Below are 18,677 nucleotides of genomic sequence, written 5' to 3' on the forward strand. Positions count from 1 at the left end.
GCTCACCTCCCTGGGAGGGGGGGCGGTTACCTTTGCTTCCCTGCATTTAGGGAATATTCGTCCACCAATCTGTCATACTCCGTTCTGATGTCATCCAGACAGCCATTGTCCCCAAAGGCTCCCCATTCCATGTTGATACACATTCGGCCCTCGGTCCCCTCCAGCATCTCTACGTTCTTCATTTCCTCCATGTAGCAGGCATTGCTGCCCGTCCCTGAAACACACAACGATCCTGGAAGGTCATGCCACAGGCCAGGGCGGCTGGAACCAGGCCTGGGGTCTGAGGCCTGGGACTTCACAGATAAGGGGGCATATACTTGAGAGGAACAGAGTAATAGCTTTGCTTTCCCAGTGTTTGCCGAGAAAACTTGGAAAGAGTCTGGGGCTGGTTCCGCAGCAAAGCCGTAATAAAACTCTTCAGGGGAGCCTGGTCAGCCTGAGGCACACAGGCAGGCACACAAGTGCCCAAGATTTGACAAGGAAGGGACCGTGGCATGACCATTCCCCGTGGAGGCTGCTACACCCTCTCCCTGCCCCATCATGTGCATGCACACACACGATCATGAATGAAAGACGGAACTGCGAGTCTGAGGCAAACCACCCAGAGAGCAGTTGATGAACTACATTATAGCTAAGAGCCTCGTGTTCACCTGTCCAGGCGGGGCTGTATTTATTTTAACAGAAGATGGTCTTACAGAGGAATGTATACTCAACTTTGGCAATATTTAGATGGAAAGAAAATACATATACACATATGCACATACAGATACACACATACATATAAATGCATACACAGATACACATGTACCTACATATACAGATGAGGGGATTACCTACTATAGTACTTCAGATGGCCACTTATTTTTTTTTTAATTTGTCAGCACAAGTGTTCTCCAGAGAGAGAGGGAGAGGGAGGAATCCCCCACAGAACATAGTCACGCCACCAACCCTTCTCCTCCATTCTTCCCTCCTTTCGGGACTCTGGGCACGCACGCACGCGCTCAGCCACCAGGACTGAGCTTTGAACTGCATGGTTGGCCATGTGGGGCCCGGCACCAATAGGCCACGGAGCCTTCCACTTATCTGTTCTCACCCAAGACGGACACGGCCTAAGCCTGCTCCTTCAGCTCTCCTACATTTTCCGAATGAAGCCCATGGTTAGTTCAGGGAAGGACAGTGCCCTCAATATTCAAAGGAGCCTTTCTAAAGTGATGGTTTCTCACCTTTTTGGTATCGCAGACCTCTTTGAAAGTCTGATGGCTCCCAAGAAAAAGGAACATTTCTCTGGGTGTCACACACACACTGCACACGTGCCACCTGGCATGTGGTCTCCGGGCACTCAGGAGCGTCTGATTTCCAGTCCTGAACTCCGAGCGTGGGGCTACTCAAAGCGCGGCCCACAAACCAGGATGTAACTAACCCAGTCCATGAGGAACTGGATCAAGAACCAGAGTAAGTGCTCGAAGGCTTTTCTAGCAGTTTTCGGGACCACAATTTCCAAGCTCGGTCTCTGGACTTAACTGACAGAACAGACTGGGAATTAAAAACCAACCGACTGGGACCAACAGGGCATTGGACTTGCACATGGCCGACCACCACTCGAGTCCTGGACCTGGAGCTTGCCTTCCCTTCTCTCTCTCCCTTTCTCTCTATCCCTCTCTGGTCAAATTAAAATAAATAAAATAAATAATTATTTTTAAAAATTTATTTACTTATTATTTTTTCACAGGAGTGTTACCAGAGAAAGAAAGTAAGAGAGAGAGAGAGAGAAAGCAAGCCTCCAGGTCTGGGCCTTGAATCACGATCCGCCATGTGGGAATTCCAGTGCCTTAACCACCATGCCACCTGTTGGTCCCAATAATTATTTTAAAAAAATCTAACCAAGGCACCCTTATACCGTATGGGTGCTTCATATGCCCAATCACCTGGGCAGCCCAGGATGCAGATCGTGACTGGGGAATACTGACATGGGGCCCAAGACCCAGCTCCCAGGTGCTGCTGGTGCTGCCGCCCCGGGAACCCATCAACCCGCTCTAGGTGGGACTCAGATGGATTTCAATGCCATTAAAAGACTCTAAGACATCCCTGTCACGGCAAAAGGTTTTGGTCATTTACATCCTCTTCGAAAAAACTGAAGTAGAACTCACAAATGTTTCTGGCTGGATTGTTTCCTTGTTTGTCTTTTTCAGCGCCCTCTCACCCAAGGTTAAAACCGAGACAAAGGCTAGCAGGGTAGCCTACTGTTTAAAGGAGCCAGATCCCACATCCCTGACCGCAGTTCAAATCCCAGCCTCTGGGGCTTGAAAAACATGCCAGGCACATGTGCACGCGTGCCCCGGATCCTCACAGGATGGGGAAACGGAAGAGAAGGGGTTGCAGACGACTCCCCATGGAGGGTACGTTTTCCTTCTCTCTCCATCTCTGGTGAGTGCATGTGCCCTATGGCGATTTAAAAAAAAAAAGAAAGAAAGAAAGAAACAATAAACAGGAGTTCCAGAAGCGGAAGGGAAGGAGTGCAAAGAAAGCCAACCATACCAAGCACACTTCCTGCCTACGGGAGCAGAGATCAATTCATGGAGGGAAGAAAAGTGGCTTTAAATGTGGCCAGACACGGGTGCCAGGATCAGCTAATTGGGCTTCCCTAACCTAAGCAGCTGACCTGGGCAGGAAGGTGAGGCCTGGCCGGAAGAGAATGTGCTGAGTCACTCCAGCATTGCATTTTTCACTTAAGCCATTCATATGCAGAGGCGGGGCAGGGCTGGGTGGGGAGAGCTGGAGGAAAATAAAAGGAAGAAAACAAAGCCCAGAGCCAGGCCTCAAAGGACCTCTCACCTGGAGGGGCTACCTTGGTTTTTATTTAATTCCAACACAAGCCAAAAGTGATTTAAGGACTTAAAAGGTCTCCCTGGTGCCAGGAGGGATGCCTATGGGGGCCTTATCCCAACCTCTAGATAAAGGTCTAGGGCAACGCCCTCCCCATCCAGGTAGAGGGAGCCACGGAGCCGCAGAAACACGTGGAGTCTTTCCCAGCAGCCCCTGGCAGTAGCAGCAGCACACAAATGGTTTCCTCCCAGCTCAAATCAATGCGGCCCTGAGTTAGTCATGTGCTCTCGAGGCCCAGATCCCCTATTGTGTCAGAATGTAGGACGACATCCTGCATTGACGACAGAGACCCCTCTGCTGGGACCACTCTCCAACGGTGGCTGTTAAAGGCAAAATGGCATCCACTCTACCCTTTCCAGGTCCAAGCACGGTCAGGAGAGGAGGTGATCCCTGCGTCCTTTCCAGCCTCAGGCTCCCACCCTGTAACACCTGCTTGTAGCCCCTCTGTGCCACCCGAAAGTAACCCTGCTGTCCAGACAGCTCCAGGCACCCTTCCCTAGCCACCCACACCAGGAGCCATTTGGGGCCTCATTCCGGCGGAGCTCAGCTCCTGACAGTCTGGTCACCATCAACGTGCCACACTGTCAGGGTGCAGGCAGGGGAAAAGCCTGCGGCCTCCGGCCAGCACTGCACAGTGGAGGTGAACAGGGGCACGGCACTGATGGACAGGATGCCCCTGACTCCTTCTCTCTCCATCTCTGGTGAGTGCATGTGCCCTATGGCGATTTAAAAAAAAAAAGAAAGAAAGAAAGAAACAATAAACAGGAGTTCCAGAAGCGGAAGGGAAGGAGTGCAAAGAAAGCCAACCATACCAAGCACACTTCCTGCCTACGGGAGCAGAGATCAATTCATGGAGGGAAGAAAAGTGGCTTTAAATGTGGCCAGACACGGGTGCCAGGATCAGCTAATTGGGCTTCCCTAACCTAAGCAGCTGACCTGGGCAGGAAGGTGAGGCCTGGCCGGAAGAGAATGTGCTGAGTCACTCCAGCATTGCATTTTTCACTTAAGCCATTCATATGCAGAGGCGGGGCAGGGCTGGGTGGGGAGAGCTGGAGGAAAATAAAAGGAAGAAAACAAAGCCCAGAGCCAGGCCTCAAAGGACCTCTCACCTGGAGGGGCTACCTTGGTTTTTATTTAATTCCAACACAAGCCAAAAGTGATTTAAGGACTTAAAAGGTCTCCCTGGTGCCAGGAGGGATGCCTATGGGGGCCTTATCCCAACCTCTAGATAAAGGTCTAGGGCAACGCCCTCCCCATCCAGGTAGAGGGAGCCACGGAGCCGCAGAAACACGTGGAGTCTTTCCCAGCAGCCCCTGGCAGTAGCAGCAGCACACAAATGGTTTCCTCCCAGCTCAAATCAATGCGGCCCTGAGTTAGTCATGTGCTCTCGAGGCCCAGATCCCCTATTGTGTCAGAATGTAGGACGACATCCTGCATTGACGACAGAGACCCCTCTGCTGGGACCACTCTCCAACGGTGGCTGTTAAAGGCAAAATGGCATCCACTCTACCCTTTCCAGGTCCAAGCACGGTCAGGAGAGGAGGTGATCCCTGCGTCCTTTCCAGCCTCAGGCTCCCACCCTGTAACACCTGCTTGTAGCCCCTCTGTGCCACCCCAAAGTAACCCTGCTGTCCAGACAGCTCCAGGCACCCTTCCCTAGCCACCCACACCAGGAGCCATTTGGGGCCTCATTCCGGCGGAGCTCAGCTCCTGACAGTCTGGTCACCATCAACGTGCCACACTGTCAGGGTGCAGGCAGGGGAAAAGCCTGCGGCCTCCGGCCAGCACTGCACAGTGGAGGTGAACAGGGGCACGGCACTGATGGACAGGATGCCCCTGACAGACAACTGAGCTACAGGGGGAAGGCCCCCCGAGACACACAACCCAGCCTTCCCTTCCCCAGGAGGGGCCCTACAGGACACCCACCTACAATGAGTCCAACCTCACAGGTGGGCTCCTCGTAAGCACAGGTCATCATGGTGCCCACCGTGTCGTTGACCACAGCCACCACGTCCAGGTCAAATTCCTTTGGAAAGAAAGGGACACAGTTAGAGAAGGGACAGCTCTGCTGGCCTGAATCCCATCGGTCCACTCCGCTGCGCGGCAGTCAGAAGGCCGCTAGTGCATAATGTAGGTCTCTTGACTCGGCTAGCCCTCGCTGACCAGACACCTGCTCCTCAGGATGTATCCAAACGTGAGACCCCGGAAGGGGAAGCAGTCCACCCCTAAGGACGACAGGGACTCACTGAATAGAGAAAAGACAAGGCACCAAGGTGCAAACGTTCCTTCTGCTGTGCGTGTAAAGTGTTCATAGCCTTTCAGAGGGCAAAATGGAAATGGATCCGCCGTTCTTCAGAAACAGTCACGCAGGTACACAAAGGTACATGCACCCGGGTATTTTACCACGTAACTTACGTTAGCCAAAAAGAGGAACGAACCCAAACAGGTCAGAAAGGGCTATGCAGACACAGTTCAGGCACGCATGGGAATCCCACTCAGCCAAGAAAAAGAATGAGAGACAAGAAACATACCTATTTCATATTAAATAAGGAAAGCAGATGTAACGTTGTAAATATGGTATGGTTCCCATCTTTACACTGTGCATTTGCGCATTCATGAAAAGCAAGCTGGAAGGAGACGCGCATGCGCTGTGAAATGGTAACAGACGGGTCACAGGTATCTAATGAAACACCAGATGCGGTCTAGCATCTACACCTCTCCGGGTGCAACTGAGGCCTCTTTCAAACACATTCATTTCATTGCCTGTATATTTGTGCCTTAGATTGTCATTTAAATTGATTTAAAAAAAAAAAAACAACACTTCCTGGGCCAGCAGTGGCATCGAGGTTAAGGTGGCTGGATATCACATGGCCCAACCACACAGTTCGAGTCTCAGACCCGGCGGACTGAAAATGTGCTGGGTGCGTGTGTGTGTGCACGCGCGCGTGCGTGCCCAAAATCCTGAGAGGAGAATGGAGGGAGGAAAAGGGATGGTGACATGGCTATCCCCCCCGGAGGGTGATTTCTCACTTTCTCTCTCTCTCTCTGTCTCTCCAGCAAGTGCATGTACCCTACAGCAAAACTGAAGGGGAAAAAATCCCTAATTAATGAGTTAATAAAATCTTTGAAATTTTTCATTATTATTTCAAGGTCTCCCAGCCAAAGACCACTAGAAACACACCTGAACTTGAATCAAGTTAGGTGCAATGACTCATTATTACAGGGGAACACACCCTTCAGGGCACTGTGGAAACTGTTGCTATTACAGAGTGTGGGCCTGGGCTGTGCTTCTGACGAAGGTCCAAAGAAGTAGGACTTAGGCAGGATTAGCAGCTGCCGGGGCAGTTCTGTGACTGGGCTGTTCTGAGTTCCTACACGATTCTGGAGTGCTCTTATTCTTGTCTGAATCCATCATGGTCATGGGTGGCGGTGTGTCTGAGGTTAACGTGCTGCCAAACTGTGTGTGCGCGCTGTGAATCCAGGTCCAGGAGACAACACCATGATCGGTTGAGAGCCAGACCGTGCCCGGCTGTCAGGGGCTGCTTCTCTCTTTTTCAATTTGCATGAGAGTCATAAGGTTACCTTCCTGCAAACACAGTCACCTTTTAGCCTCACAAAACTGATAGGCCTGGTTTTCCTGCTGGCAGCCCAGTGAGGCAATGGGGGCTTTTATTATCCAGGTCACATGCTTCCGTACTGTTTGAATGCTTTACAACAAGCAAGTGCAACTTCTATAACCTGAAAAACGGCACCAATTTGAAAGAGCATTCTTTAGTTACCTCTCTCCTTTTTATGGCATCCCTTAGTAAGGTGACGACATCATGCCCCACACAGTCAGTAGCCTTAAAACCCTTGGTCCAGGTGATCAAGATGCCCTGAAACATAAAAGGCACCAGAGAGTTCTGTGTGATTAACCATTCTGGGCAGAATGCAAAGTTCCACACCCTCCCTCCTAGTCAATGATTACCAGCTCTTACAGCGAGCCGATGCCCACACACGCGAGCACAAACCTATAAAACCCAAAGAGAATTCTCTGCAGACCCCCTCCTTTTTGTTGTCCTCGAGAGTCTAAAGCCATCCTACTTTGCAGATGGAGAAACATGCACATAAGGTTGATGGCGATGCTCAAGTTCCCTCAGCAAACAGCTGGACCACCACCCAGATGTCCCGGCTTAGCCTCGTGCTGCCCCTGTAGGGGACTGTGCTGACAGTACAAGGGAAGGAATGCCAGATTTCAGTATCACTGTTACAGTGAAAGAACCGAAGTTAAACACTTGTGGGGAAGAGGGCAACCAGTAGTGTGACCAGTAGTCATGCTGACTACAAGATGACAATGTCAGCTAACTGCTTTTCTAAGAAAATGAGGCCTTTAAAAAAAAAAGTTTCTATAGATCTAACTGCTGTGATGGAAAAAGGGCGGACATGGAAAAGAGCCCCACGTCAGCGGCGTGACCAGGTGAACTGGTTCGCAGGGGCAGGTGCAGAGGCGCTGCTCGCAGAGCTGCGCGCCGAGCCTAATCCCTGGCCTAAGGCCCTGAGTGCTCTGATGTCACCTCCAGGCCTCCTCCCCGGCCATGCGTCTACACAGAGCTACCTGCCCTCCTCCCACAGGACAGGCTCCTTCTTGCCTCTGTGACTTGGCACAGCTGGCTCTGGGGCTGGTAAAAGCTCAGCTTCCCCACTAGACTGTGGCTCCCTGAGGACCGAACCGGTGACTTTCAGCTCTGAACCCAGCCCTTAGATCTGCCCTGATCTTAGGCCCCACTGCATCCCATTTATTAAAGAAGCAACTATTGAGTACCTTCCCTAAGAGGACATGTTGCTAGGGAGTGAGCACAGCCTTGGCAGGACAGAAGACACAGCCACTGATAACTAAGCATGTAAGAAGTCCCACAACCAAGGTGACAGTCAGAGAACGGGGGCAGAGAAAAGAGTGAGGTTCTTTCTGCCTGGATTCCCAAAGTTGATTACAGCTTTCAATGAGGGAAGATGAGGAGAGGGCCAGCCTGTGGTGTGGCATCAAAACAACGCTGTGAGGCTGACCCACAGGGAGGGTCCCGAGTTCACATCCCAGAGCCTCCCTGTGCATGCTAGGCACATGTACCTGCACCCAGGCTGCTGAGCTGGTGGGAGGGGACTGCAGCATAAAGACCCTGCTGGACCTGCCTCTCTCTCTCTCTCTCATTCATGAAATGAATGAATTTTAAAAAAATAAGCAGATAAGCATCTTAGATATACTCGCAGGCGTGAAATAAATGAAGCCTAGGTCAACCCACTGTGACATGTGAGCCAGTCCCAGAGATGACACTGAGGCAGGAGAAGGACTGAATCAGCCCTCCCACGCCACAGGATCAGTGTGGCCCGATGGCTGCCACCCTAGGAAGAAGACTCACCACATCCAGATTCGTCTGCTTGCAGGGGAATGAGAATGTGAAGCCCAGAGGCATCCTGGGGCCTTTGATCCCCATGTAGTCCAGGAAGTCAGAGATGCAGGAGACGATGTGGTCAAACAGCTGCAGGGAACAGAAGGCGTGATCACCTGTGCTCTCTGGCGTGGCCATTTCAGTGCACATGTATGAGTATATGTGTGCACACACATGTGACCACACATACACACACACATGCAGAGTGAGCCCCTCAGGATCTTCCAGCCGCTGGAGCACCGTAAGCCAGGCACGGCTGGGTACCTGAGGCTTTTGGGCCACAAGAGCACAAGAGCACGACTGCGAGCATCACAGGCAGGTCTGGCCATCAACGACCACCAGTGCCACTGGCCCCGTGTGCAACACATGCACGTGACAGTGCTACAGAGAGAACCGTCACCTCTTCGCCGGTGCCCTGCATGATCTCCACAGGGATGGCATAGATCTTGTTGTGCATTTCCACCGTTCTCTTTTTCCCGCTACGTATCTTCACCAGCAGGACACGGAAATTCGTTCCTCCGAGATCCAGGGCCAAGAAGTCACCATGTTCTGTCGGAGTCGAGGGCAGACAGCGTGTCAGAAACAAACAGCGAGGTGCCGTGGGCAGCTGGCGACCCCAAGACTGCAGACTTCCTAGGGGAGCACTCCGCACAAGCACAGGGGGAAGCACAGCGCAGGCCGGGAGGAGGACTGGGCACCATCTCACTGACCTCCACCCACTCTGAGCCACATTAGAAGGACGAATGCCCGTGATAATAAACCAACCTTGCCAGGGTTACTGAAGAACCTGGCACAAGACCCCAACTTTGGGGAACCTCAGACAAAAATAATTTTGCCCAAGTGTGGCATGTTTGTGAAAATGACACTCCCTCCCCTGGACCCATGCTTCTTAGCAAAGTGATTATGCAGTTCCTCCCCCCAAAAGTGACTTATGTCTCCTCCCCTAAGATCTGGCCTGGGCTTGTAACATGCTTCGGCATCAGAGAAGACCTGGCCTCGGCCTCCAAGAGGCGCTGAAGTCTCCTCTCCCTCGGCCACCCGCAGCAACCACATGAGCAGTCCAGCGGCCTACAGAGCAGGAGGCCCGTGGCCAAGCAACCCACAGCCCTGCCACCAGCCAGTCAACTGCCAGACTCGCGAGGGCACTATGGGAGCTCAGCCTCCCAGCTGACACACCAGCTGACTACAGAGGCAGGCATGAGTCCAGCAGAGGCCAGCCAAGCCTGGTCCCCATGAGCAGGACCAAGCAGCCAACCCAGACTCATGAGCAAACAAAAATGGTTTTAAGCCGTGAAATTGGAAGTTGGCTTATACTGCAGGAAGAAGTAGCTTACACGCAGGACATATCCACATCACATACGCTCATTACTCCAAGGACACGCTGAAAAGCTCCTCAGGGTCCCCATAATGCTCGGTTCAGTGATAATCACCAAGGTCAGCATTCAGGGCTGGACTGGTCTCCCACCTGCCTGGGTGTGCGACCCGGGTCCCTGGGTGACTGCCACACCCTCTCAGGACTTACGGAGTGCGCAGGGTGCTGATTCTGCTGCTTACGTGCTGGAAAGAGAATCTATGTACTCCGTGCTGTGGGCTCTGCCCAGTTTTGTGCTTCTAGGAACACTTTCTAACTCTGAGCAAGGCTGTGGTTTTAGAGAGCCCTTGCCTGGGACGCCCGGCCAGGGGAATTTAACTGCCCTGAGTCACACACAACCAAGGGGGGAAATAGGAAACTGAGGTGAATGAGTTCCAGCTCTCGCACGATCATATCCCAGTGCACATACACCCACTAGAGAACCCACCCTCCCTTGGCCCTGCTGGAATTCACTCTCTGGCAAGAACAGGAGAGGATGTCGCCCCCAACAGGCCCTCACCAGTGCCATCTGGGGTGCTCCGGACGAAGGAAGGCAGCATCTTGACCACAGCATCGTCGTGCGTCTGCTTCCTCAGCCCCAGCTCCATCTCAGTCCGCATCCTCCTCTTCACCTCCAGCAGCATGTCCTTGGTGAGGCGGAAGTGGGCCAGGGTCTCCTCAATCTGCCGGTGCTGCTCAGCCAGGCGGTAGGCCACCGCCGTCACCATGGCGGCCCCCTTGCCGCTGCCACTCTCCGAGAGGAGGAAACGGACGTCGGAGTCTGGCACCAAGCGCCTCAGGGTCTTGTGAAAACGCCGGGCATACCTGAAGAGAGGGGTGGGGGTGTACCCAACAACAGCTAGGCTGAGTCACCACTGGGGACCTCGGCATCCCTTTTCACACTGTGATTTTCTCTTCTACATTTCTTTCATTATGGAAGTCATAGAAGTCCCCTGTAAAAGTCAGCCACAGTGGTACAGCGGTAACACACGCTCAGTGATGCTGAAGCCACAGGGCAAGGTCCCCAGTTTGCAGCCCAAGGTCTCCCTGAACATGCTGGGTGCACGAGCATCGCTATGATCCTGGCTGGGCGTAGATCACAGCATGGGGACTCTGTTGGGGGAGCAGCACCTGCTCTCTCTCTCATGGAAGAAATAAACTTAAAAAAAAAAAATTGGGGCCAGCAGGTGGCATATTGGTTAAGGTGCTGGACTCCCATATGGCCAACTGAGGTTCAAGTCCTAGATCTAGCTGCTTAAAACTCACACCAAGTGCATGTGCATGTGTGCCCAAAATCTCGAGAAGAGAATGGAGAAGGGACTGTGGAGTAGCCTGAGAAGGGAGGTGATTTCTTGCTTTCTGTCTCTCTGTCTCTGTCCCTCCAGCAAGCACATACGCCCTACAGCAAAAATCTCTAAAAAAGAAAAAAAGAAAAGAAAAGCCCATAATCACACACAAAAAGAAAGGATGCTTTCAATACTCATCATATGATCATCAAAGATAGGGGTCGGCAGGTGGCATGGTTGTTAAGGGTGCTGGACTCCCACATGGCTAACCACAGTTCAAGTCCTGGACCTGACAGCTTGCTTTCTCACTTTTCCTTTCTCTCTTGCACTCTCTCTCCTACTCACTCGCACTCTGTCCTTCTCCAGTCAAATTTAAATAGATAAATAAAGTAAAAATAATTTAACAAAAAGATAAAAAATTTAGGGTGCAAAAAGATTTTGTCCTCCAACATGACAAGTATAAGGAGATAACACCACATGCTGGTCAACAGCACAGTTAGAAAGTCAGACAGATCTCGGGGCTGGCAGGTGGTAGGGTGGTTAAGAGCACTGGACTCTCACATGGTCAAATGTGGTTCGAGTCCCGGACCTGGTGGCTTGGTTTCTTACTTTCTCTCTCTCTCTTTCTCTCTCTCTCTCTCTCTCACACACACACACACACACACACACATACATACTCTGTCCCTCTCTGGTCAAATTAAAAGAAAGAAAGTTAAATAAAATAATTCTTTAAAAAAAAAGAAAGAAAGAAAATCAGACAGATCTGAAACCAGGGTGAGCTCTACCAGACGCTTCTGTGTTGGTGAATGAGTTACTTAACCTTGAACTAAATGAGGATCATGGCATCTGACTAAGAGTGATGAGGTAGGAATTAAATGAGTTAACTAAAATGCATGGATTAGTGGGGCCAGCAGGTGGCAAAATGGTTAAGGCAACTGGATTCCACATAGCCTACTACACAGTTTGAATCCTGGACCCGGTGGCTTGAAAAACACGCCGGACACCTGTGTGTGCATGCCTAAAAATTGTAAGAAGAGGATGGGAGAGAAGAGACTGCAGTGTGGTCGTCCCTCCTGGGGTGCGGGTAAGGGGTGGTGTCAGTCATTTCTCACTTCCCCTCTAGGTCTCTCCATCTCTCGGACAAGTGCACACACCACATAGCAACAATTAAAAAAAAAAAAAAAGAATGAATTTATTCTTTTGGTAACTTCCTAAATTCCCCAAAGTTTCTATAGCAATTATATATTACTTCTGAAATGAGAACCATTTAGTCATTAAGAATAAAAAATAAATACAGTTAAATAAAATAAACCTTATTAAAAAAATAATAAAAACAAACATCAGGCCAATAGGTGGCATGGTGGTTGGGGATGCTGGACTCCCACATGGCAGACTGTGGTTTGAGTCCTGGACCTGGTGGCTGGCTTTCTCATTTTCTCTCTCTCTCTCTCTGTCTCTCTCTGATCAAATTAAATAAAAATAATTCTTTTAAAACAAACAAACTACTATCTCAAATTAAGTCAGCATTCACGGAACTGTTGTTAGAGCTGCGTGGAGGTATGGCACCTGCAAGGCCATTTCATGTACATGTTCTATTCACAGAGAGGAAGACTATCTGAGGTCGCACAAAAAAAATCATGTCACAGGCCATTATTACTAAAACTTATCAAATAAAGACTTAAAATTTACCTTTGGCTTTCTAAAAAGGTACAAGCCATGTTCTTACTGGTGAAGGAAGCGTCTGAAGCTAAAGTCTGCCAGCATGGGACTGGCTATGGAGGCCAATAGACCAGAAGGCAGCATGGAGAGTGGAACCCTCCTCATCAGTGTGGGCTGCTTACAACTCACAGCTCTCTGGCTCTCAGAGCCCAAGCATCAGCAGGCCGCCCCTTTAAAAAAGTCATGTCTGGGCCAGCAGTGGAGCCACAGTAGCATCAGGATGCTTCACAATGTTAAGCCATGTGGGAAGGTCCCCGGTTTGCATCCTGAGGTCCTCCCTGTACACACCAGGACATGCACGCGTGTGCTCATAATCCTGGCTGGCTCAAGCGGGAGGCAGACTACGGCATAGGGGACCACTGAGGATGCCTCTCCCTCTGTCTGTCTGTCTGTCTGTCTGTCTCTCTCTCTCTCTCTTTCTCTCTCTCTCCTAGTAATGTCTGATTGATCAGGAGCTTCTGAAACAAGAACGAGGGTACCTCGTCTATGACCCAAGCTGTAATGAGGATGAAGGTGCTCCTGATGACATAGACAAGATGGAGACCCTTTCCACCCAGAGCTCCAGCAGCTGCAGAAATCTCTTAACACGAACTGAAAGGAGGACAGAGGACAGCGAGCACGGAAGCAACACCAGCAATAGTCAGCTGAGGGCAGCAGCTCTCACATGGGTAACTCTCCCCTTTCTGCCCACATAGTCCTCCTCTTGTCTGCCAAAAACATTCATAGGTGCAAAAGTCTAACTTCTGGAGAAGCTCCTTAGCCCGGGTGGCACAGAGGGCCAGGTATAGCAAAGGGCAGACTCACTGTGGGTGCGTCTTGTAAAGAGATCCGTCGACACCAACCGTGGTCCGCAGCCTGGGCATGCCCTTGTTATCATGCAGGCGGTTCAAGATGGCACCCAACGTGGTAGCCACGAGGTTAGCCGAGCGAAAGGAGACGATGGTGCACACGTGCTGGACTGAGATACAGTCATCATCTGATGGCTCCACTCCCAGGCGGGTCAGGATTTCTTTGGCATTGTGGAGGCCTTCCTTATTCCTGTGAAGTTAGAGGCCAGTAAGAACGCATCAAGGACTAGACCGGGCACCACAAAGCACTGAGGTTCACAGTACTGAGAAGTCAAAACCTCATTCACCACATGTGTATGGCATAGGACTCTCCCAAGGTATGCCTGAAAAGGGTTCTCCATAAGAAATACTGGTCAGAGTAGGAAACACGGTACCAGGCTGGACCTCGACATGCTGGGTGGGTGGAGAGAAGTGGAGAGGCAAGACCAGGTGGTCTCCGAACAGAAGTAGCTGCTTCCACAGGGCTCTGCATTTGTGAGGCCTGGGGGCATCTCTCCCTCTTATGGTCTATGAGTTGCCCCTAATGCCTACACATCTTCCTTGAGTGTTTCAAATTCGATTTGACACACTGCCTACATGTGTTGTATGTCTTTTGTTGGATTCATTCCAAAGTACCTCAGCTTGTTACATTGTAAGTGATGTTGTTAAAAAAAAAAAAAAACCAGGGCTGGCTTCATGGCCTGGTGGTTAAGGCAGCTGATCCCACATGGCTGACTATGTAGTTTGAGTCCCAGACCTGCAGCCTGAGAAACACTCTCAGTACATGAGCACAGCCAAAATCTGAAAAGGGGAGAGGACAGAGGAGAAGGGATTGCAGCATGACCACTCCCCATGGGGGCTGCTTCTTCTCTCCTCTTCTCTCTCTCTATGGCAAGCACATAGACCCCTTAACAGAGAGCAAAAAATAAAAACAAAACCAAAACACACACACACACTCTCTCTCTTTAATGTACCTTTGCTATGTGACATGCTAGCAATGGGGAACCTACATGGGGGATATGCTGGAATACTGTACTATATGTAGTTTTTTGTAACTAACATTATTCTAAAATAAAAGATTCATTTAAAAACCATACATATTTTGGAACCAGCAGATGGCATAAAGGTTATGTCACTAGACTCCCACATAGTTGACCACAGTTCAAGTCCCGGACCTGGCGGCTTAAAGCTCACACCAGGTGCGTGTGCGTGCATGCCCAAAATCCCAAGAGGAGAATGGAGGAGAAGGGCTTGCAGTGCAGCCACCCTCCCTGGGGGGCAGGGATGAGTTCTCATTTTCTGTCTCTCTGTTTGTCTCTCTCTCTCTGACAAACACACACACTCTATAGCAAAAATCTCTTCAAAACATAAAATAAAATAAAAACTAAATATTTTAATTATTGCTAATAGAACTAGATAATCAACTCCCCTATCTTATCTTGACTGACCTCTCTGGTTATTCTATTCACCTGTCTGTAGATATTTTTTGGGGGTTCCACATAGACATTTACCATTTGCAAATAATGATGGTGTTTTTACTCTGATTCTTGTATCTTGAATTTCTTTCTTTCCTTTGTCTTTTTTTTTTAAATATACGGACCAAGACTCCAGTGTAATGCCAAATAGAAACTGGTCTTACTGCCTTGCTTCTGATTTTAGAGAGAATGCTTCCAACATCTGCCCTGGTAAGATGTTTTTAGAAGTGTTTTGGAGATGGCCCTTATTATAATACACAAGCTTTCCTGAGCTAGGTGGGTTTACATTTCCTGGTAACCAAAGAGCCAACACTGAAACAGGCCAGTGGAAGGCAGGCACTTTCCGACTTTGCCAGTGACCTTGAAGGCAGGCCAAGAGCCTCCCACTTCCCTCCCTTCCCAGCAGCAGACCAGGACACTTGTGGAGAGAGGAGACTGGAAAAGTGGCTCCCTGCTTACAGAGCTTTGTACCAATTGCTCCCGAAGAGCGTGACCTTGGGACAAACTCCAGCACATGGATGCGGCAGAAGACTAGGTCGAGACACGCCCTTCTCCCTTCCAGCAGCCTCCTTCTCTAACCACAAAGACAGCTGACACAATCTCCACCCACGAGCCAGAGCTATGAGGCCACCAGCTCAATCAGAATTTATAGGACCGCAGAGGGAACAGTGGCAATGATTACATCATGCAGGGATGAAACGGCCCTCCTAGCACCACGGATGGCAGCAGGCCAGTCGTATGGTCATGCTGGTGGCTCCCCATGGTATGGAGTCTCCTCCAAACAGAGCCTAATGGCACATGGAGGTCAGCCACGGACACAAGTCCTTTAAACTCAGGAGCACCAGACTACCAAAGTGCCCCTGGGATCAAGCTGACCCACTTCCCTGTCAGAGTGAAGGCCTGGGAATAAGAGAAAAAAACAGAATTCTAGCTTTCTTGTGTGATGCCCAAGAGCAGCTGCCAGGCCACTGGCTGGACTCTGTCCATTTGCGCTTGTTTCATCTGATAACTGGTGTTTCTCAAACTTGTACACCAGGGAACACTTCTGGTTATTAACAGCTTTTCCCTGAAAGAATGTGGGGCAGGGGCATTTAAGTACAAAAGAAGTCTGGGAAATGATGAGTTAATAACCAAAGTGAACTGGGTTTTCTTTAATATGCTGATCAACATTTAAATCTTTAGAGGACAAACGTGTAGTATTTCCCAATCCTATCGGTCATAGAATCCTCTTTTCAGGATTCTATGATCTAATGAGCATCTCGAGGTCACCAGGTTCCCTGAAACATAGTTTGGAGAAGGTCATGATATACGAAGGGTAAATTCCAAGAACCTAGGCCCTAGGCTCAATCTGGGCTGCTAACCCAGAAAATGTTGTTATATTGGGTTGTTGGAAAAGTTATGACGAGTTTTTCTATGCAAAAGTACGGCATGACTTTCCAACAACCCAATGCAAGCTGGCTGTCGGCCGGTCTCTCTCTTTGCATGTAACTGCCTTCCTTTCTGCTTCTCTTAGCCATACTGTGATAGAGAACACCTGAGGCTAGCCAGTTGCCAGCTCCACATTGTTGGATTTTCCAGGCAACAGAATCGTGAGCCAAATAAACCTCTTGTATTTATAAATATTCTGGTCTTAGGTATTTCCATTATAGCAACACAGAGGACAAGACTAACTAGGTGGGAAGGTCATCTATGAAACACTTGCCATTAACCAGGTCATTCTTTAGAAAACCATCACAAAGTGCCAGAAGGGAGACTAGCCCAGGATGGGTCACCTAAGAGTGAGGGGAGATTGACCCAAGAAGCCCTGGCTCTCTTGAGGAAAATGTCCACCAAACTTGGACTCAAGAGGTAATAAGGGACCTACCACCCTTCTTGGCCCCACCACTCCAGAAAGCTGAGGGATGGTACCTACTTTTCGATGGCTGATACATCACTGGTATTAAACTTCCCTTTGGTGAGCAGCTCTGGGGTGATCCGCCCTTCAAATAAGAGGCCCTCCTTGGCCATCTTTACTAGGATCAGTCGAACCAGCTCCCCCAGGTACATACCACTGACCATCTTCTCAAACCTGTGGAAGAAAAGCACACAGGCACCGTCAGTCCTTCTTCCACAGCCAGCACTGGGGCAGCATGTGAGGAGGGGTAAGATGCAGGAGAAGAAGGCCTGCCTCATCCCTCTCAAGCTCAGTCCCACTGGCAGGTAAGACCATGCTCCTGTATGACTAAACAACAGGGGAATGGGGAGCAGGAAGAGAGGGCAGGTCACTCAGATCCCACGTCTGTGCCCCCAAAATACTATGGGGTAGAAGCAGGCAAGGAAGGCTGCCCGGAGGCAAGGGGAACATTAGGACTTTGGGGATGACAAGATGGTCACTAGACAGAAGTGAGCAGAACATGACAATCTAGTAAAACTTCATGCTGTGCTTTTTTTTTTTTTAATTTGCTAAGAAGGTATATACACTTGCTAGGGAGAGACAGAGAGAGGAGAGAAAGAGAGAAAGCAAGAAAGACACCCTATGGGGAGCAATCACACTGGTCTTCTCCTTTCAGGATTTTGGGCACACATGCAGTTTTCAAGCGGCCAGGTCCAGGACTCAAACTATACAGCTAGCTATGTAGGATCTAGCTGCCTTAACCACCACGCCACTGGCTGGCCCCATGCTATGCTTTTTAAAGGACTTTTGCCTCCATCACTCTATCCAAACCAGTAAAAAAGAAAAGGCTGGGAAATATTTTACCCCAATTCCTGAGAAAGGGTAAATGTCTTCTTCCAAGGAAAAGCAGCCACTCCCCACAGGGAACCTGTCCTGACATATCTTGGTCACCTCCCTGGGGTCAGTTTTTTCCTTCTTCATCCAAAATGACCAAGGCTGTTCTGAGGAACACTCTCCTCCCCTAAACTCGAGGAGTGAGCTCTGAGTAGCTGAAAGCCAGTCAGCTCGCCCTACTGTAGGCGTGGACCAGTCAGATTGTACGTTCTCTCAGGCATGGACCAATCAGAGTGAATCCTCTCTCTTGCCTGCCCTGGGAGGTAGAAGAGAGGTGTGGGCTCCCTAACTGCAGCAGCCACTTTGAACCCAGCACTGCAGGGGAGAGGCAGCCACATGGAGCCTGAAGTTGATACACACTGAGGAAGGCCCACCAAGAGTTAGTGAAAACCAGGGCTCAAAGCCTTATCAGAGCCAGATCTGACCCCAGTCCTGGCTGACCAGGGGCTAGAAGGAACCCCTGGGAAGGTCAGACCAAATAGGCAAGTCCGAGTTGGAGTGGGGCCTCTCCTCTGACGGAGCCCAGCTGGCACGCCCAGAGCTGGCTGGGACACAGCAAAACAATCTGTTCCAGGCAGAGCCGCCTGAGGGCCAAGGATGCTGCTGGGACCTGAGCACCCAGGCCTCCATCAACACGGGCGCAGAGCCTGCTCAGGAACACAGCCCTCCTTGTTCCTGCTCCTGACAGGACCAGACAGGACCAACCGGTGTGGCTGTGTCAAGGATCCCTGGCAGATCTCCAGTCCTGGCAGCCCCGTTTCTGCCCCCTGCACCTGTGGGCACAGCCTGTGTCTCAGAGAAATCTCAGAGCGGACAGGGGTGCAGTGGGACCACCACGGTGCCCCTCCCCAAGCTGGGCCTGTCTCAGCTGTATAATGGGGTATGGACGGCGCTTTCCTATGAGGCTGGATGGCAGCGTCCTAATACTTGGCCTGGCTAATCATGA

The 18,677-nt window shown here is 50.4% G+C and overlaps 1 protein-coding gene across 3 annotated transcripts in view; it reads right to left on the reverse strand.

Annotated features, from left to right (window-relative positions):
- The window catches only part of HK1 (hexokinase 1), a 105,133-nt gene that overhangs the window by 11,807 nt on the left and 74,649 nt on the right, over window positions 1-18,677 (reverse strand). For all 3 annotated transcript variants that reach the window (XM_014587968.2, XM_027772040.1, XM_006148930.3), the window contains 8 exons: window positions 16,877-17,032; window positions 13,467-13,700; window positions 10,178-10,482; window positions 8,707-8,855; window positions 8,277-8,396; window positions 6,663-6,758; window positions 4,810-4,909; window positions 31-214 (listed from right to left, as the gene is read on the reverse strand). In XM_014587968.2, the coding sequence (XP_014443454.1) occupies window positions 31-214; window positions 4,810-4,909; window positions 6,663-6,758; window positions 8,277-8,396; window positions 8,707-8,855; window positions 10,178-10,482; window positions 13,467-13,700; window positions 16,877-17,032 (1,344 nt within the window). The remainder of the gene's footprint in view (window positions 1-30; window positions 215-4,809; window positions 4,910-6,662; window positions 6,759-8,276; window positions 8,397-8,706; window positions 8,856-10,177; window positions 10,483-13,466; window positions 13,701-16,876; window positions 17,033-18,677) is intronic.

The sequence above is a fragment of the Tupaia chinensis genome, unplaced genomic scaffold (genome assembly GCF_000334495.1).
Source record: "Tupaia chinensis unplaced genomic scaffold, TupChi_1.0 Scaffold000250_1, whole genome shotgun sequence".
Classification (NCBI taxonomy): domain Eukaryota; kingdom Metazoa; phylum Chordata; class Mammalia; order Scandentia; family Tupaiidae; genus Tupaia; species Tupaia belangeri.